This window comes from Pseudochaenichthys georgianus, chromosome 13 (assembly GCF_902827115.2).
Source record: "Pseudochaenichthys georgianus chromosome 13, fPseGeo1.2, whole genome shotgun sequence".
NCBI classification, from domain to species: domain Eukaryota; kingdom Metazoa; phylum Chordata; class Actinopteri; order Perciformes; family Channichthyidae; genus Pseudochaenichthys; species Pseudochaenichthys georgianus.
The window spans coordinates 34,004,452-34,023,152 of NC_047515.1; the positions used below are offsets into that span (position 1 = coordinate 34,004,452).

General features: G+C 40.8%; 1 protein-coding gene across 1 annotated transcript in view; it reads left to right on the forward strand.

The window, feature by feature from the left end:
• The window catches only part of ankrd13b (ankyrin repeat domain 13B), a 51,855-nt gene that overhangs the window by 29,717 nt on the left and 3,437 nt on the right, over nt 1-18,701 (forward strand). The window contains 9 exon segments of the mRNA XM_034096776.2: nt 2,364-2,400; nt 2,402-2,442; nt 3,820-3,890; nt 5,996-6,060; nt 11,916-12,052; nt 14,637-14,794; nt 15,293-15,481; nt 16,054-16,217; nt 18,302-18,378. Coding sequence (XP_033952667.1) covers nt 2,364-2,400; nt 2,402-2,442; nt 3,820-3,890; nt 5,996-6,060; nt 11,916-12,052; nt 14,637-14,794; nt 15,293-15,481; nt 16,054-16,217; nt 18,302-18,378 — 939 coding nt within the window.

Sequence of the window (18,701 nt, forward strand, 5' to 3'; positions counted from 1 at the left end):
ACAGCAGTGATTGAACCACTGACCATCGGTTTGGGATGGTCCTGACTCCCCCCCCCCCGATGCACAGTTACCCATATATAGTCAACGTCATTGTCTGTATCAGACTTTACTTAGGCACATCAGTGCTTTCTGCTAAATGCTAACGTCAGTATGTATTCTAATGTAAGCTTGTATCTTACCTTCACAAGTTAGCATGCTAACACCATTACCTTAGCATTTTAGCATGCTATCATTTGCTAATTAGAACAAAACCCTATATTTCGCTATACAGCCAAGGCTGATGTAAACGCTATTTGACATTGAAAGCATTATAGCTTCCCAGGATGATTAGATGATCATCCAAGAAGTTTTCTCTGGCGACAACAAGATAGCATTTTGGTCATAAACCAAAGTATCGGACACATTTGAAATGATACCCGATTATGGTGCTACAGCAGGGTTGCCAACTTTGGGTACCTGGCTGGAGTGAGATTTTGATATCATGGGTTTAATTACACATATGCGCACTAAATGACTGCTATCGTGTCAGCAGCGGGACCTTAGCATATATAGGATATAGGATATATATACAATATATACAATACACAAAATTGGACACAGACTATAAAGGGCACAAAGTTCCATTCACTAATGAAAGTCAAACACATGTTTGTTTCCTGTTTATTGTGTGCCTGTCGCGACAAGCAATTAATTGACTTATCGTACGATAAATAAAAATGAACTCGATACATTTCCATTTACATGAGGATGTGACTAGCAGTTCGAAAGATGTACTTCAATTATTATTATATATTATCATTATGTTAGGGGTCTAAAATGGTCATACAACGGTCCCGACAATATTATTGTTTATCGCAATAATTTCCTGGAAAATGTATCCAACAAAATTAATTATCGTGAGAGGCCTATACATGAACACACACAAACAAATCTACAGACTTACTCCAAACTGCCAAACATATTAATTAACACACTCTATTTTGGCCTAGTAGAACAATAAGCAGCAGACTTTTACTTTTTTATCATTTCTACTGGATCTTAGATCTGCGCTTGCGCAATACGGGTCGGCAGTTGCCAGAGAGTATTTTTGTTGGGTAATCTATGGTAGGGCTAACCCATACAGTGGTGGGGTGAAGTCAGTATTTGCAATGTAATTACATACACGCTCCCCCTTGACAGTGAAACGCCACGCGTGAAGTTTAGATTATTTCCCTGTCTCAATCCAAATTGAACTGTATGAAATAAAAAGGCACATTTGTCTGTAGTAGTAATAAAAAGGGCGACCTGGAGCCAATCCTGCAATTTACCCACAGGTGAAAGAGCTGACATGCTGAAAGCCCAACCCCTGTAGGGGGTCTGGGGGGATTCTCCCCCAGGAGATTTTTTGAAATACTAACATAAAATACACATTCTGGTACTCTCTGAGAAGAAAAATAAATACATCTATTACTACACGACATATTTAAACTAATGAATGCCATTTTAGTTTTTTGTTACTTTGTTCTGAAAGCTGAACCTGCTGCTCCTCACAGAGAGAAGAGGAAGAAGCTGTGTTAATTACTTTACATTGTGGATAAGGGTTGATAGCCCCCATTGTTCTGTGTGACAGCCCACACACCTATCAATCATCAACCGTGGGGTCTTATTTCATTACGTATTGATTTCTATCAACACGTAATGTTGTATCGATGTATAGATGTACTACAGCAAAAGTATTCTCCGTCGGGACTTCCTGTAACAACACCACGCCGTTATCTTTATTCTGATTGGCCAGAAGACATTATCAAAGATGTTCTATGAGAAGATGATCACTACCTGACAAAAGTTTTCAAAACCGTTTCTAGTCTTCGGTATTCTTGTTTTTGGCGTGAGAATAGTTTGGGCAGAGTGAGAGCGTGAGATTGAGGGTGAAAGCGTTGTGTCACACGCCAGATGCGTGAGAGTTGGCAACCTTACTGTCACAGTAGATGATATGTCAGAGTCACTGCAATTCATCCTGAGGGAACATAATGTCTGTACCTAATGTCTCTGACTGAAATCCGGTCCTGAAGGAGTTCGGTGAAGGGAATAGATCTTGAAGATGAGATATGCCTCACTAACTTCGGAGCAGACTTCCTAATTGCGCGCTGAACTACTGATCTTCACAGGAGACAACCAAGGACAGAGGCAGCAGTGTTTTTCAGGCTGTAAATCATGGGGGAAAACAAAGCCTGTGATTTGCAACGTCACCTGTATTTGTGCTTTCCTTTGATTACCTATGCAGATTGGCATGAGACAGCCAATAATCTACAGCAAGGTTGCAACTGTATGATAAGTAAAAGTGGAGACCACAAGATAACTGATGTGTTGAATCTCTGTTTCAGGAACAAGACGGGAATATTAGGCTGGAGGAGTGAGAAGGACTGAGACGGTGAATGGATATGAAGCCAAGGTTAGGAATAGGCCTACTGATCCCTCACACTATCCAGAGAAACCACCGCTGTCGGAGCTCAGTTTAATATTTCCTGAAAGTCCACTTCACTTGAAGAGTTCAATTTACAAAAAGAGTCACTCCCAAGGTTATTATAAAAACATTTTTAAATAGTGATGGATTAAGTTCTCTTCCAGGATTCTTTACTCTTACATGAAGAATAAATCAGCACATTAAAGACCAGATGGCGTATCAAATAAAGTAAAAAAAAAAAAGTCCATCTATCTTGCAGGCACATGCATACCTTGACCCCATTTGTTGTTTGTGGAACCCCTGGTGGAATTGTGTGTCAGACACTCAGGAGTCAGGACCATCTGTCACTAAGCACTGTACACAGTAAAACACTGCTGGCTTAAAAGCATCTTTTTTTCTGCATCATTGATTTAGAGCTTCAAACATAAACAGACACTTCCTGTTGAGCTGCTCTCCCGCTGACCCATTTTAGCACTTCCTTCCATTTGTCCGTGGCCTAGTGTAAACTCTGAATCTGCAGCCTGTTCAATTTTTAATGTGCAGTTCCTTTTTTGTTGTAACTAGTGGGGAATGCCAGTATTCTGCTGTGAAACACGCCTTGTAATTGTTGTCATGTATCAAGCAGACGAGGAACAAAGGGTGTGAAATTGGGTTGTTTTGTAATGTTTCATACATTTGTTTTCTCAGTGGCCAATTTATGTAAGTAATCTAACATTAAAATACTCTGAATAAGTAATCAAGAAAACAAAAGAATAAGTCAGTAAGTCTTTTGAGTTATTTTTTTCAAAATCTGCTCTTTGCGACCATCAATATGTAACTCTAACTTTAATATTGCTTTTTGTGGAGACCCTGCATCCTCTTAAACACTGTACATTTGTCTTGACCTTTGGCAAACAAAGTGGTGTGCTGCACAGTCCATACAAAAATAACAAACATTAAATATTCCCTCAAATGGTGCAATAACAATGCTTTATGCTAATGGCTGTATTTGGCTTGCATTCAGCATTCTGCAAGCCAAGTTCAGGAAGAGAAACTAGTTTTCCCTTTAATACTTTTACACATTCTGTTTTGATATGGCCAGATGATAACATATAATAATTTATTATTATTGTTGATTATTATTAATATTCATTATATGCATTATTATTAGTATTATTACTTTTAGTTTTTATCATATTTTTGTATTACTATTCATTGATTCCCCATTGGTTCCTCTGAAATATTTCACCAAGTTCCTCTTCTATCTTTGCCTTAATTTCATTCAACTTTATTATTATTATTATTTTTTATTTTTTTAATCATACTGTACATACAGCAGTGGGGCCTTAACAACAGAGCACTAGTCAATTGTCTCTTCCTATTTCAGGTGTACGCAGCATCAACGTGGAGCTTATCACCAGGACCAGAACTGACCATCTGTCAGACCAGAACAAGAACAAGACAAAAGGTAAGTCGTACTGCAGTGCCTCGGACACTGGCATCTATTTGTCCATGAGGGGTTTATCATGTGCAGGTGCATTACAGCTGCAGCAGCTGCATTTCTCCATTATCCCCTCTGTGCCCTGTGCGATAAAAGAGTCACACTGATGAGTAATCCCTCTCACCTGAGCTCGATGAGATCACCCGAGGCTCCGGCTAACAGCCTGTAACGTTTGCTCCGTGGGTCCGTCTTGTTTTCTGGTTCACATCCATAAATCAAACAGGATTAGCCGTCTTCCCTCCCCGGGACTGTCGCTGTCTGCAAGTATCAACCATCAAATGTTCCTCTGAGGGTTTGAGTCTCTCGGGTCACCATCTGCACTCTGCTTATATGCAGGGCGGAAAGGACTTGGAGACGCTAGAGGGACTCCAGGATGAGTCTCTCACTCCATTTGCTCTTCTCTTGTAAAGCATTTTGTGAAAAACTGTTGAGTACTTTGAGAGTAATATCCTAAGAGGGACACATACTGTATCTTGAGACAGATCCAAAATATGGACACGACCATCTGTTACCAGTAATGATGGTAAACAGATGGACCTTTGCTTTTAGCCCTCAGTCAGTTTCCTGAGTTAGTGAGGACCACCGCACATCAGTTCTGTCTGAAAGTACAAGCCACACACTAACAAGCTTTTCTTTGCTGCTCATATCTCTCTCATATCTCAATGAGCAGCAGCTGCTAGTATTCCCATGGGCTCTAAAACAAAGAGTTCCTTCCAAAGTATGGCCTGAAATTGGTTTGCTCTCAATCAACCATTACTATCATCGATGGTATCCCGACAAACACATCCTTTTCTGAGAGTAACCGCTGTTTAGCTTAGGTTTCACAGGACAGATACTTGTACTTGAAGTAGGCAGGGGCTCAGTCAGTCAAAGTCAGAGTAAGTCAAGTCCATTTTAAGGACCAATCAGAACGCATTACATATTAATCAAAATGGTCGGTGGGTTTTCACTCTGTCCAACTACTCCCACACAGTCCTTATGAAGCAGATTGGCTGAGTTTTTTTAAAGCTATATTCTTGATATATTATTCAAATGTAAATGATATCATTAATATGTTTTGAAATTAGTTTAGGAGTGGGCAGGTTGCTTCAATAGGTTGGAACTGTAACTGATAGTCAAAGATTCATGACGTTTCAAATGAGGGGAAAATAGCAGATGTTATTAATGTCATTTTGAAAAATCTTATCAGAAACAAATTATTATGCCAAGCAGAGGACTTTTATGGGTCTTAAAATGTCAGGAGTGATACTTTAAAATCCAAAGAAGGCAGCTTGATCCTCCCCCACATTTTTTTCTTCTTCCAAGACCAGTTCTCTCTTACTGCTGCAGTCAGAAATCCCTAAAGGCAGAGCTGGTTCTGGACCATTACAACCCACAGGAGCCAAAGGGGCCTGCTGTTGACTCCCCTTAAAGTACAGAAAGAACATCTAACTTTTACTGAAGTAATTAACTGTAATACTCAATACACCATTAGCCACCATACAGTATACTACAGGTACACAATAAAATACCTGCGCGCATTAACCTGAGCGAGGCTTTATTTATTTTTTGTGCTTATGAACTTAGAATTTGTATAATGTTCGTTTGCGTTTGAACAACTTTATGTATTTACAGTATAATGATAAACATATACAAGTGTAACATGATTTACACTAGCAACTTACTACATAGGGTTTATATATTGTGATTGTTTATATATTGTGACTTTCAGGTGATGAATCTTTCATGAAATTCATATTACTGCAAGTTTTGGATCCAGATGTTTGGGATATTATTTGAGTGATTCTGCTTTTATTTATCTGCTTAAGAGCTGAATTCACTTCAGTTAAATCCTGTTCAGTCCTCTTCATTGTATTTTGGCTCAAGGTTGATGAAAAGTTATCTTGAGTAAAACATTGAAGAGCGAGAGGCACCACAGATTCAACTATAGAGATTTATGAGTGCATGCTTCATCATCTCTTGATAAGCAAGCATCAACAGAAGCTTTGGTTGCTCTGCAGTGACAGTTCATACGACTCAGACTAACAGGACAGTGTAACCTCAGTCTAACTCATCACTGCTGTGTGTCTTAGGTGGGAAGACTCCTCTGCAGAACTTCCTGGGGATAGCTGAGCAACACATGGGGCCCAACAACGGGGTAAGTGAACACTTTATTTATATTACATTCCAATTTTCATGATTCTCCAGCAGTCTAGTGTGTTCAATGGGTTGATAAAATGTCATTAAACCTTTTCAAACCCAATCTAATAAATGAAACACAGCAGCTGAGCGAGGAACCCCTATGTTTTCACCTAAATGCAGTGATTAATGAGTGTTGCTGCTGGTACTCATGAAAGGGGTTTTTTCACCATCATAAGAGTCGTGGTCCACTGTGTCGACAGGAGAGCGTGCCTGCAGAGTAAAACTTTGTCAGCCTTTCATAAATTGATGTTTCTTTTGGTTTGGTTTATGCTGGAGAGCTTGTAACGGAGGTGATCTCTGGGCCCATAGATCTCGGCCTCCGTTACGGGTAATATAGCACTAAAAACATGGACAGGAAGCATGGGAATATATGTAATTTATGTAAGTTTGTCGGTCTCTGTTTCCTGGTTCATGTTAAAAGTGTTCCCCTTCCCCCATGTCGTGCTGTTGATTATGTGCACCTGGTGCCCTGTGTTGTCTCCTCCCCCCCACCTGTGTCGAATTGCTGATGAGTGTGTGTATTTAGGGTCTGTTGCCCAGTCTGTTTTGAGGCTGGTAGTGTGGGTGAGAACCTTGTGGCCAGTGGCGGTTCTAGACCAATTTGACTGGGGGGCCAGTTTATTTTCTGAGGGGGGCACAATAAATGCAGGACGAAAAAGAGAACTAGACAGTATGAAGTAATTGCGCATAAGAAAACAATGCAATACAGTTATTGGCATTTGTTTCAGATTGATCTTATAGTTATTACTGTTAGCTTCAGCTTAAGTTATAGTGCAATGTTTGCACTAACACCATATTTATATAAAAATAAAGGCAATGAACAGTTACATCTCTACTTTACATAAGGGTGTCTGCTAGGGGTTGTAACGGTTCACAAACATTTCGGTTCGGCACGTACCTCGGTTTTTTGGTCACGGTTCGGTACAGCCGAATTTTTTTTTCACAAAAAACATATATATATGTTTGTATTATTATTAAATAAATAAAATAAATACAACATATAATAAAATGAACATTAAGGTGCAGCATTTTGATGAACTGAAATTATCTGTATTGAACTGTACTAGTACCTAAGCAGTTTGACATTAGGACTTGCTTGTCATTGTATTTTCTTGTTTTTTTAAAGAAAAATTAACTTGTCCACATTGCTTGCCGAAAGGGCAGATCTGCTGGCACTAACAATGTCTCCTGCTGTGGAGAAAACCCTCTCGCTAGGGACAGAGGTAGCAGATACAGCCAGATAGCGCTTTGCTAACATGGCAACATAAGGATATTTGGCATTTGAATAGCTTTGGCTTGGTCTGAACTTTTTGCGAGTGGTGGAGGCTTAAATTCTAGTGGGAGTTGGGTTTGCACTTCAGTCTTTTTTCTTTTGGTACCGGTGATATTCACGTTTCGTGTGATGTGCCTTTTCAAATGAGTGTGCAAGTTTGATATATTGCCAGCCGCGTAACCAATTTTAGTTTAACAATGCCGACAAACAGCTTTGGTTCGGTCCACCTGTCTTTGTCCGTCATCCTTGTACGTAACTGCGAAACCAAAATGTTCCCAAACCGGAGACTTCAATAATGCTGGAGGATTTCTTTAGCTAAACTTTATCTGCATTCGCCATTAATTCACCTGAGATTACTTCCAAAAAGTTGTTGACGTTCTCAATTTTTTACGTTTAACGTTATATTTCCTTCGTACACCACCTGTACCGAACCGAAGGGCCCGTACAGAATAATTTCGGTACGGGTACCGTTACACCCCTAGTGTCTGCACAATCTCACATTACAGCAACAAAATCCTGTTTTTTGGCAACCGAGAGTACCAGAAAAATATACATTTAAAAAAACAAAAAAAACTTTTCATTGTTAGGGGGGCCACAAGGGGGGTCAGAGGTCAGTGTTAGGGGGGGCACTGGCCCCACCCCCCCTAGAACCCGCCCCTGCTTGTGGCTGCTGACTGTGTTCAGGGGAACAGCAATTGAGGCTGTGAATCATGTGCTTATGATTTGAATAAATGCCCACACCGGGTTGTAGTTTTGGACGTTTCTGCCTCCTTGCTTGGTCGGGCCGCTCAATTGTCAGCCTCTCAGAGCTTATGACTCATACCTCCTCTTTCGTTTTTTTTCCCTTGTTCCCACTCCCTGTCATCTCTGCTCTTTTCAACGTCATGCCTCTTTATCCTCTACACAAAAGCTTTTTTTGATGTAAAATAAAAATGTTACTAGAGATCTCTTCAATGGCCTCAAAGCAGGCGCAACACCAAATCATGTCAAAGGCTTGAAGTGTGTGTCCATTTGATGACACAATTAAAGACTCACAAGGTGAAAACAATACAGTACCAGGCAGCTACCACTCTGTTGCGGCTGGTGATAAACTTTATTGATAGCAGTTTTCTTAACATGATACAAAGAGTTTTACAGAAGGAAATAAAGCCAGGGAGAACAAGGCCAAAGGACATGAGGCACTGAGGATATATTACGACATTACGTTTTATTCTCGGTGTAAAATGCCTATTTAAAGTTACTTTGGCCATTAAAAATGCGTTTTGATGTCATTTGATGCGAGAAATATGAGTTGTTATTTCAGATTATGTGTGCAGTAGATGTACATGATCTTTAGTTTGCTAGTTATTACGAAGATTACTTCAGGAAATGGTGTCTATACAACGTTTTCATTGTTACCAAGTTCAAATCCAGTTTTGGACAGTCTGCCGTGGTTCCATCCCATTTCAAGTGCTGTTCGACGCTCTGCACACTCTCCAATCACAGAGCTTGAGGACTATCACGGGGTTTGTCAAGCGAAGCGGAGAGAATACTTATTTCCGGGTGTAATATTCTGTAAAGCAAATGAGCTGCTCCGACCCTCGGTCTTGACGGACTCCAACGTGTGTTTATTAATCAAACAAATAAATAAACACAAGGATAATTATGTGTTATTGTTGAGTAAATGGAGAATTGCACAGGGGAAAATAACGTATCTATTGTGGTGATTGACATTATTCACCCACGGATCTATGGGTTAGGGTATTGTTCTGCACGGACATTTTAGTGAGCCGGACTTCCTGTCTCCGCCGGTCTTCGCTTCCCCGGGCATGAAGCTGTTTACATGTGTTTTGAGATGCTAAATAAAAGTCTAGCTTGTACCTTTGATACCCCGCCTCCGACTCCCATCTCTCGGCACCACACTATGCCACAATTTTAGATGCGGATTTTGTTAAACTAATACGTTTGCACTGTGGACCAACACTATACATTGACGGGGAAGGGGGGTAGCAATAAAGATAACACAATTGTACCCAACATAACAGAAATAATATCGATAGCAGCGTCCCTAGCAACCACCTTGGTAACAATGAAAACGTTGTATAGACACCATTTCTTGAAGTAATCTTCGTAATAACTAGCAAACTAAAGATCATGTACATCCACTGCACACATATCTGAAATAACAACTCAGGCGTTTTCGTAGAAATACTACGTCCTACGTTGTGGACCAACGTAGTTATTACACGTTTTTTTATGAGACTGGGTTGGATATTTAGGGAGCAAGATACTTGGTGTGTGTGTGTCTCAGTTCAGTAGGCAGAGGGTAACACAATGAGGGGGTATATTAAGAAACAATACAAACACAAACCATGTCCTGAGGAACCAGAATTGCTTCATCTGTGTATTTTGGTGCACTCAAACTGTCAAGTCTCCTCTGTTTTTGGTGCAGTTTCCCCACTTGAAAAAGGGACTTGAGGAATCTACTGGACTTTGAAACAGGATTCCACTCCAATGACACGGCTTTTATTTTCAGACTTTTATTTCAGCAGTTTACTTAAACAAACGTCCAATTGCTGAATGGGTCATTTTGTGTAGGTGAAAAACCTTTGAAAACAAGAAAGATGCATTTAGAACTTGCAAGTTATCAAGATAAATAAAGCGTGTAAACAATACACTTGTTTGGCAACTGCTGCCTTAATTGTGAATATGTTACAAATAGGCTGGGCAGACTAAGCACAGAAATATAAATTTTAAACATGAAAACGTTTCTTTAAACCCAAGCTCTTTTAAAATCTCAGCAGATTGAATCAACTGGACTTTACTAGACATGTTTTTAACAAATCAAATTAATTATATTAAAAGAAAAGATTCTTTCCTCCATTTTAACAGAAGTATTCAACCAATTAAACAAGATTTTATTAGCAATGTTTTTAATAAATCAAATGAATTATTTGTAACAAGAAAGATTATTTTTCTCCATTTTCACAGGAATATTCAGTGAATTAAATTAACAGGATTTTATTAGAAAGGTTTTAGTAAATCGAAATTAATACTTTTTAAGAATAAATATTTTATTGAATTTATAGTTCCTCTCCAAATCAATTTAACCTCCTAAAATCGTATTCCTTTTAACACCTGGCTATCAGAGTAGGCTAATTGCATGATGTTAAATTATAACTAAAATAGGTCCTTATTTTATGCTTTTGACAATAAATAACAGAGCGTCTAAACTCAGAATGTTCTGCAAAATTAGCGCACCAAATTGAAACTTGATATATCACCCATGACGCGTAGAGTTCTAAAAGGACACGTGGCACACACGCAAACAATGTAACACAACATAAACATGTTAGTGCATCGTGGCTCTGCGGACCTCTCACACAACATTATGGATCTGAGTGTCTTACCGGCTGCCTGTCCTGACTTGGTAGAAATGCCTCCCGTCTGCACGCTTCAGTCTACCCGGCTCGCACGCACCAACTATTTAACACCTTCTTCAGGATGCAGCACTGGGCTCTCTGATTAGGGTGATTACACCCAGGAGGCAGGACCGCCTGCGAACATTTTACACTCGTTTTCTATCCCTATTAATTGGTCATTTGTATTATGAAACATATTTGTAACGCTAATGATTTAATTTATTAAAATTAAGCTATTTTGTTATTGATATGTATTTTATTTTTCGACTAATTAGGCTCTGTTTGACTTTACACCAACTGAAAGAAAATAATAAATATGGAAATCATTTCTCTTCTGTTTCTTCAGTAATGGTGGTCTTCCTTTGACAAGTTAACCAAAGTCATACTTAACAGTCAACACTGAGCTACTAATTAGAGCATTGAACCAACAGAGGCATACTATAATGATGTAAAATACTGGAATTAGAAAACTGCTTTGTCATGTTCTCAAGTCTTTTCTCTTTTCACTGGGCTGCTGCAAATGTCAGTAGGTGAGAGGAAAGCCTTGAAATCCCAGTGGTGGTGGGTTTTTTGTTCCACCACAAAAGAGAAAAGCAAATAGAGCGAGTTTGAAAAGCCAGAAATCTCTACACTTTATAAAGTCATCTGTTAAAGAACGATTTATTCCAACACGATGCACACAGAGGGCCAGCAGCCAAACCCTTTTAAACTGCGCAATTCAGCATAAACATATTATGATTACTACTGTATATATTTTAATATAAGTTATACTATTTATTGTAGTACATTTTTATCTTAACTTCTTATTTTTATATAAATATTTGTTATCTTTTATTGGACATTTTCCAGACTTCTTATGTTTATAAAATTATTGTATTTAATCTTTTTATTGCACATTCTTACTGTTACTTTATTTTGTGTCAATTAAATTACACTAAAAAGTGTGTTCATTTTCATTTTTTTTCAATATAAAACAAGTGTCACAAAATAAATGAATTTTTCTTCTTCTGATTCATATTACTGGTATTGTTTATTAACAGTATACTTTTAATACATTGCATGGATCCTAACTATATTTAAAATGGCATCATGTGGCTACATCAAGATGTTTAAATATGTATCATTGACTTCCTGCAGGCCCTTGTGACGCAGATGTCGAGTCCTGCTAAGACCAACCCCGAAGCGCTGACGGCTGAGGAATACTTCAACCCCAACTCGTCTCTGAGTCAGAGGGACATCGGCCACCAGTGCCAGCTCACCACCAAGACCCAGAGGTGACGCAGACAGACAGGGACACAGACAGACAGACAGACATACAGACAGACAGGGACACAGACAGACAGACAGACAGACAGACAGACAGACAGACAGACAGACACACAGACAGACACACACACACACACACACACACACACAGAAAGACAGACAGACACACACACAGACAGACAGACAGACAGACAGACAGACAGACAGACACACACACAGACAGACAGACAGACAGACAGACAGACAGACAGACAGACAGGGACACAGACAGACAGACAGACAGACAGACAGACAGACAGACAGACAGGGACACAGACAGGGACACAGACAGGGACACAGAAAGACAGGGACACAGACAGGGACACAGAAAGACAGACAGACGTACAGACAGGGACAGACACACAGACAGACACACAGAAAGACAGGGACAAAGACAGACAGGCAAACAGGGACACAGGCAGACAGACACACAGACAGACAGACACACACACATACAGACAGACACACAGAAAGACAGACAGACAGACATACAGACAGACACACAGAAAGACAGACAGACAGACAGACAGACAGACAGACAGACAGACAGACACACACACACACACACACACACACACACACACACACACACACACACACACACACACACACACACACACACACACACACACACACACACACACACACACACACACAGAAAGACAGGGACAAAGACAGACAGGCAAACAGGGACACAGGCAGACAGACACACAGACAGACAGACACACACACATACAGACAGACACACAGAAAGACAGACAGACAGACATACAGACAGACACACAGACAGACAGACAGACAGACACACACACACACACACACACACACACACACACACACACACACACACACACACACACACACACACACACACACACACACACACACACACACACACACACACACACAGACAGACAGACAGAAAGACACACACACACACACACACACACACACACACACACACACACACACACACACACACACACACACACACACACACACACACACACACACACACACACACACACACACACACACACACACACACACACACACACACACACACACAGAAAGACAGACAGACAGACAGACAGACAGACACACACACACACACACACACACACACACACACACACACACACACACACACACACACACACACACACACACACACACACACACACACACACACACACACACACAGAAAGACAGACAGACAGACAGACAGGGACAGACACACAGACAGACACACAGAAAGACAGGGACAAAGACAGACAGGCAGACAGGGACACAGGCAGACAGGGACACAGACAGACAGACACACAGACAGACACACAGAAAGACAGGGACAAAGACAGACAGGCAGACAGACACACAGGCAGACAGACACACAGGCAGACAGACACACAGGGACACAGACAGACAGAGCGACACAGGCAGACAGACACACAGGCAGACAGACACAGACAGACACATAGACAGGGACACAGACAGGGACACAGAAAGACAGGGTCACAGGCAGACAGACAACAGGCAGACACAGGCAGACACACAGGCAGACACACAGACAGGAACACAGACAGACACACAGAAAGACAGGGTCACAGAAAGACAGGGTCACAGGCAGACAGGGACACAGGCAGACAGGGACACAGACAGGGACACAGAAAGACAGGATCACAGACAGACACACAGAAAGACAGGGACACAGGCAGACAGGGACACAGACAGACAGGGTCACAGACAGGGACACAGGCAGACAGACACACAGAAAGACAGGGACACAGGCAGACAGGGACACAGGCAGACAGGGACACTGACAGGGACACTGACAGAGACACAGACAGACAGGGTCACAGACAGGGACACAGACAGACAGGGACACAGACAGGGACACAGACAGGGACACAGACAGACAGGGTCACAGACAGGGTCACAGACAGGGACACAGAAAGACAGGGACACAGACAGGGACACTGACAGGGACACAGACCCTCTTCTCTCAAGGGCAAAGTGCCAGAGCTGACAGACTGGTGGACAGAGAGTAGACAGGCTCACACACACAAACAGACAGGTTTTAAATGAGCCGTCTACTATGACTGCTGACCACTGGGATCCTGATGGGAAATGAACACACACATATCTTATTAGCTCAAGACACATGATCTTTCCTCATCCATCTGCCAGCCTGCTGTCCGATCCTCTGCCCTGTGTTCCTCTAACGGCCCGACTATTTCCAGTTGTCAGTTCCATTGTCGTTTAATAAAAAGTGACAGGACATTATGAGGATGAAGTGTTGGAGGATTCAGAGCTGCCTCTCACGGCTGTTCTCATTATCGGACAAATATAAGCATTGATTCGCCTCAATTTGAACATGACAGTCGCTATATGCTTACGTACTCAATGTCTCTGTGTAACTGTGGCCAAAGAGCTCATCACGTAAATTAAGACTTACATTGCTTCAATTACACTGAAGATAGAAGACTGTTTTTCATCAGCAAACTCCATTACTGGTCCCTCATCAGTTTCCTCGTGTGTGTGTTTTGTTCCCAGGTTTAAAGCCAAGTTGTGGCTGTGCGAGTCGCATCCTCTGTCCCTGGCGGAACAAGTGGTGCCTATCATCGATCTCATGGCCATCTCCAACGCACTGTTTGCTAAGCTGCGTGACTTTATCACTCTGCGTTTGCCGCCTGGCTTCCCCGTCAAGATCGGTGAGTGCTGGCCGGGAGAGTGAGATGGACGAAAGATGGAAGGACGGCGGGAGGGAGGGAGGGAGGTTAAGATGATGGCTAGTCAAGTAGAAGGGATGATGGGAAATTAAAATAGATCTAAGAAGGATGCTCAGAAATGAAGGGAGCCAAAAGGAGAGACAAGTTAGCAATATGCACCCATTGTTTATTGGATTATTTTAGTACTTTTACTTTTTATTTTAAGTATATCGTATGTTGCATTGTAATGGAGCCTGAGACTTTGAATTTGAATAGCCAAATCTACAATGTAGTTATTGTGCAAAAAGCCTTGTAATCCTTTTAATACAATAGTTAATATCAAGGAAGGCATGCATTGTTATTTGGATGATGAGACCAAATAACTTTTTTCTCTCCCCATGTATTTCTTAAACTGTACTTACAAAGGCAAGAAAGCCCAACAAGTATCCTTGAAAGAAGATTCAAATGTCATCATCTCCTGTTCTATTCCCCTCCCTGCAGAAATCCCTCTCTACCACATCCTGAACGCCAGGATCACCTTCAGCAACCTGAACGGCTGCGAGGAGGGGACGGGCGTTCGCACGGACAACGAGGTGGGGGTGGAGGGGGACGGACAGAGGGACCCCCCGAGGACAGACACCCCGTCTCCAGGCAGCGACTCCTCCAGCGTCTCCAGCTCCAGCTCCACCAGTAAGAACACACTCCCAAACACACAGCACTATTTCCTGTTTCTGACATATTCCCAGCTGATGAAATGACATGCGAGTCTCATCTCAACTGTATATTCTGCAGATTTACTTCAACTAAGTTTCATGAATCTCACGACATCATTCACTGCATACCCTGGGCCATACTTCTCTCCGCACACAGTCTTAACAGTTGTGTTATTAAGTTATGTTCCTTGTGTTGTGTTTGAAATTGTTGCTGGGTCATCATTCACCTTATCACTTCATTTAGAATCCCAATAGCCACGTTAAATGTGCAGCCATGCGAAGGAAAGAGATTTACTGTGGGACAGCAAAGCTCTCTGGAAATCCTTGACGTTATCTAACTTGAGTTATAGTCCTGTGAACATACAGTAGAGGCAATACATTGGCAAGAGTGAAAGGAAAATGACTTGATACATGTTTTTAAACTCTTCCTCTCGCTCATAAAATACTTGTTTTGTCCTCCCTGTTCTTCTCCTTCAGTATAATGTCCTTTACTGTGAGATAACACACCTCTCCATCTCCTGCCCTTTGCCTTCCCCCTGTGTGCTGCAGTGTCATGTCGAGCCGGAGAGATCCCCCCGTGTGTGTTTGAGCCCCCGCCTGGATACTCCATGATGGGGGGGAAACAGAGAGACAGCATGAGGGATGAGGAGGAGGACCTGCTGCAGTTCGCCATACAGCAGAGTCTGCTGGAGGCCGGCTCTGAATTCGATCAGGTGAGCTGACTCTACTAATCTTCTGTTCTGATAACACAGAAACTCACCAGTCGGACATCCCATAACAAGACCTGCCCCTTGGTTACTGTTGCTACGTAAGCTGTCATTCTTGCATGGCATAAAAGGATGTTAACTAAAGGGGAGCCAGGGGCAGTCTTTGACAATATGCTTATTTTGGCATGCATTTATATTCTTTTATATATGATCATGGATTATGCATGGCGACACATTTCCAACCCCCCCCCCTTTCACTTAGAGTACCTAAAATAAAAGTACTTACTGTTTTATAATTATTGATGAATAATTTAATCTATTACAGCTGGTAAAGGTGGAGGTACTTTAGTTTTCTATACTGCTGCTTAAACTAGAGTGATGTATGTATGTATATTTACTAACTCATTTATATTTGGTATTATCTAATGAATCTAAATCTATAAGTAACTAAAGCTGTCAGATAAATTCAGTTGAATTGGCTACCCAAAACGTTGTGGAGTATTAGTATAAAGTAGCAGTATCTCAAAATTGTACTCAAGTATAGTTTAAAGAAAACACAAAACTTAAAAACATGGTAAAGCTCTCACAATGAATAGCACTTCACACAATTTAAAATGATAATAGATGCAGATGTACTGCATGGACATCTGAACCTGTTTTGCCCTACAGACTTGCCATGCCTTGCTATGGCTGCTTCATCATTATTCGACAATTGCATTTCAGTGGAGGGTCTTGTCGGGAGACATTTCCCCCATGATATTCCCAGTAGAAGTTAGAGCAGTAAATTCACCAATAAGTCAAGCCAGAAAAATACAAACACTGAATTGGAAAAAAGGCATCCACTTTTTTGCTAAATGAAAACAATACTTGAGCCAAATCAATAAGAAGAATACTGCATGTGGTATTAAACTCTGCCTCAGGAAAGGTGTTGTTTTGAAATCCCAGAGATGCTGATGCTGATAGTCCTTGGCCTTATTCCAGAGGAACAGAGGTAAGTATAAATAGTCTTGGTGAGACAGGTCACAGAGCATCCTCAGTGTTTTCTCAGCACAGGGGTTGAATGTGAAGAAGGCAGAAGCAAGGTTTCAGCTGAGGATTTGTACAAAGTGTATCTTCCAGTGCTTCAAACTGTGACCATTTTAATTACAGATCTAATTTGGAAGCAGGGACTGGTGTTAAGCGACCACACTGCTGACATTGCATGCAACAGCATTTGAACTAACCGACAAATAACATACTATCTTCTTCCATACTATACCATATGCTTTTTTTATCACAGTTTTCTTTAATTATACTACAGCATGAAACAAAGCATGTGAGATATATTTATGTGATAGTTTTGTGGTTGTCCAGCTTTTCCAACCTTGGATGTTGCAGGTGCAGAGAGGTAGTCTACATTTACAATGTATGTTTGCTTATTGTTACATTTGTGGGGAGCTTTGAACATTGTAGAAGAGGGATTTTGAGAATATATAGCATCTTCTTAAAGTCGGTCAAATGGGCGAAATGTTTGACTCCGATGTCTTGAATGTCAGAGTTACTAGCATTACTTGAATGCACCAATATGTGTTTTCCTATATGCAATAATCACTGTATTTAAATTGTTATTTTATATGATATTATTGTTTACTGTAATATGACCCTAGACAACTTTTAGTTTCAATGATTTCATATTGAATGAAATTGTAATAAAAGGGATAATACATGTTATAATAAATGGTGAGTACAGTATGTGCAATTTGTTGTGAAATCATGCAAAAGCACCCTTAAACGAGACATTGTTGTTATTGTCAGTATTAATGGTATTGTGTATTAACAGTGTAGGATTTTACCAGCTGCTTACAGTATCAATATTAAAAACGGTATTAGTGGTTCTAAAGAGCCAGGGCCAGAATGCATTTAGACTTGTTTACATTCAGATATTCATAATTCATAATCAGCTGGCGGCGTCTCTGCTGTTTGTGAGAGGTTCTTCAGCGCACATTAACAGAAAGGAGGATGCTTTTGTTTTACCACTTCTCCTTATCTGTCTACTACCCACTTCCTGTGCTTGCTCTCTGACTTCCTGTGCGGCCTCTCTTTGTGTCTAGGTGACCATCTGGGAGGCGCTGACCAATAGCAAGCCAGGAACAAACACGCCGTCCTGTGATCCGAGTCGTCTGGAGAAGTCAGTCTCGTTTATTTTATCAGACATAAAACTAGGACGTTTTTATTGATATTTTTGTCATACTTAACAAAGACATTTTTCAACACACTATATTATGATTTCTGATATTTTACACATTATATACTACCGGTACATGATATCATCTGATTAAACATATTTTGTTCATCTTCTACTCTTCTTACCTACTTTTTTATAAATGACTGTTTACACCCATTCCACATTTTCCTAACCCCAGGAGTTGCATACAGTATGAAGTTGATTACAAGTTGTTAATATGAAGTGGGCTTTTCTCTTCAAAAGAGCTGTAGTCCTCAAACATATAT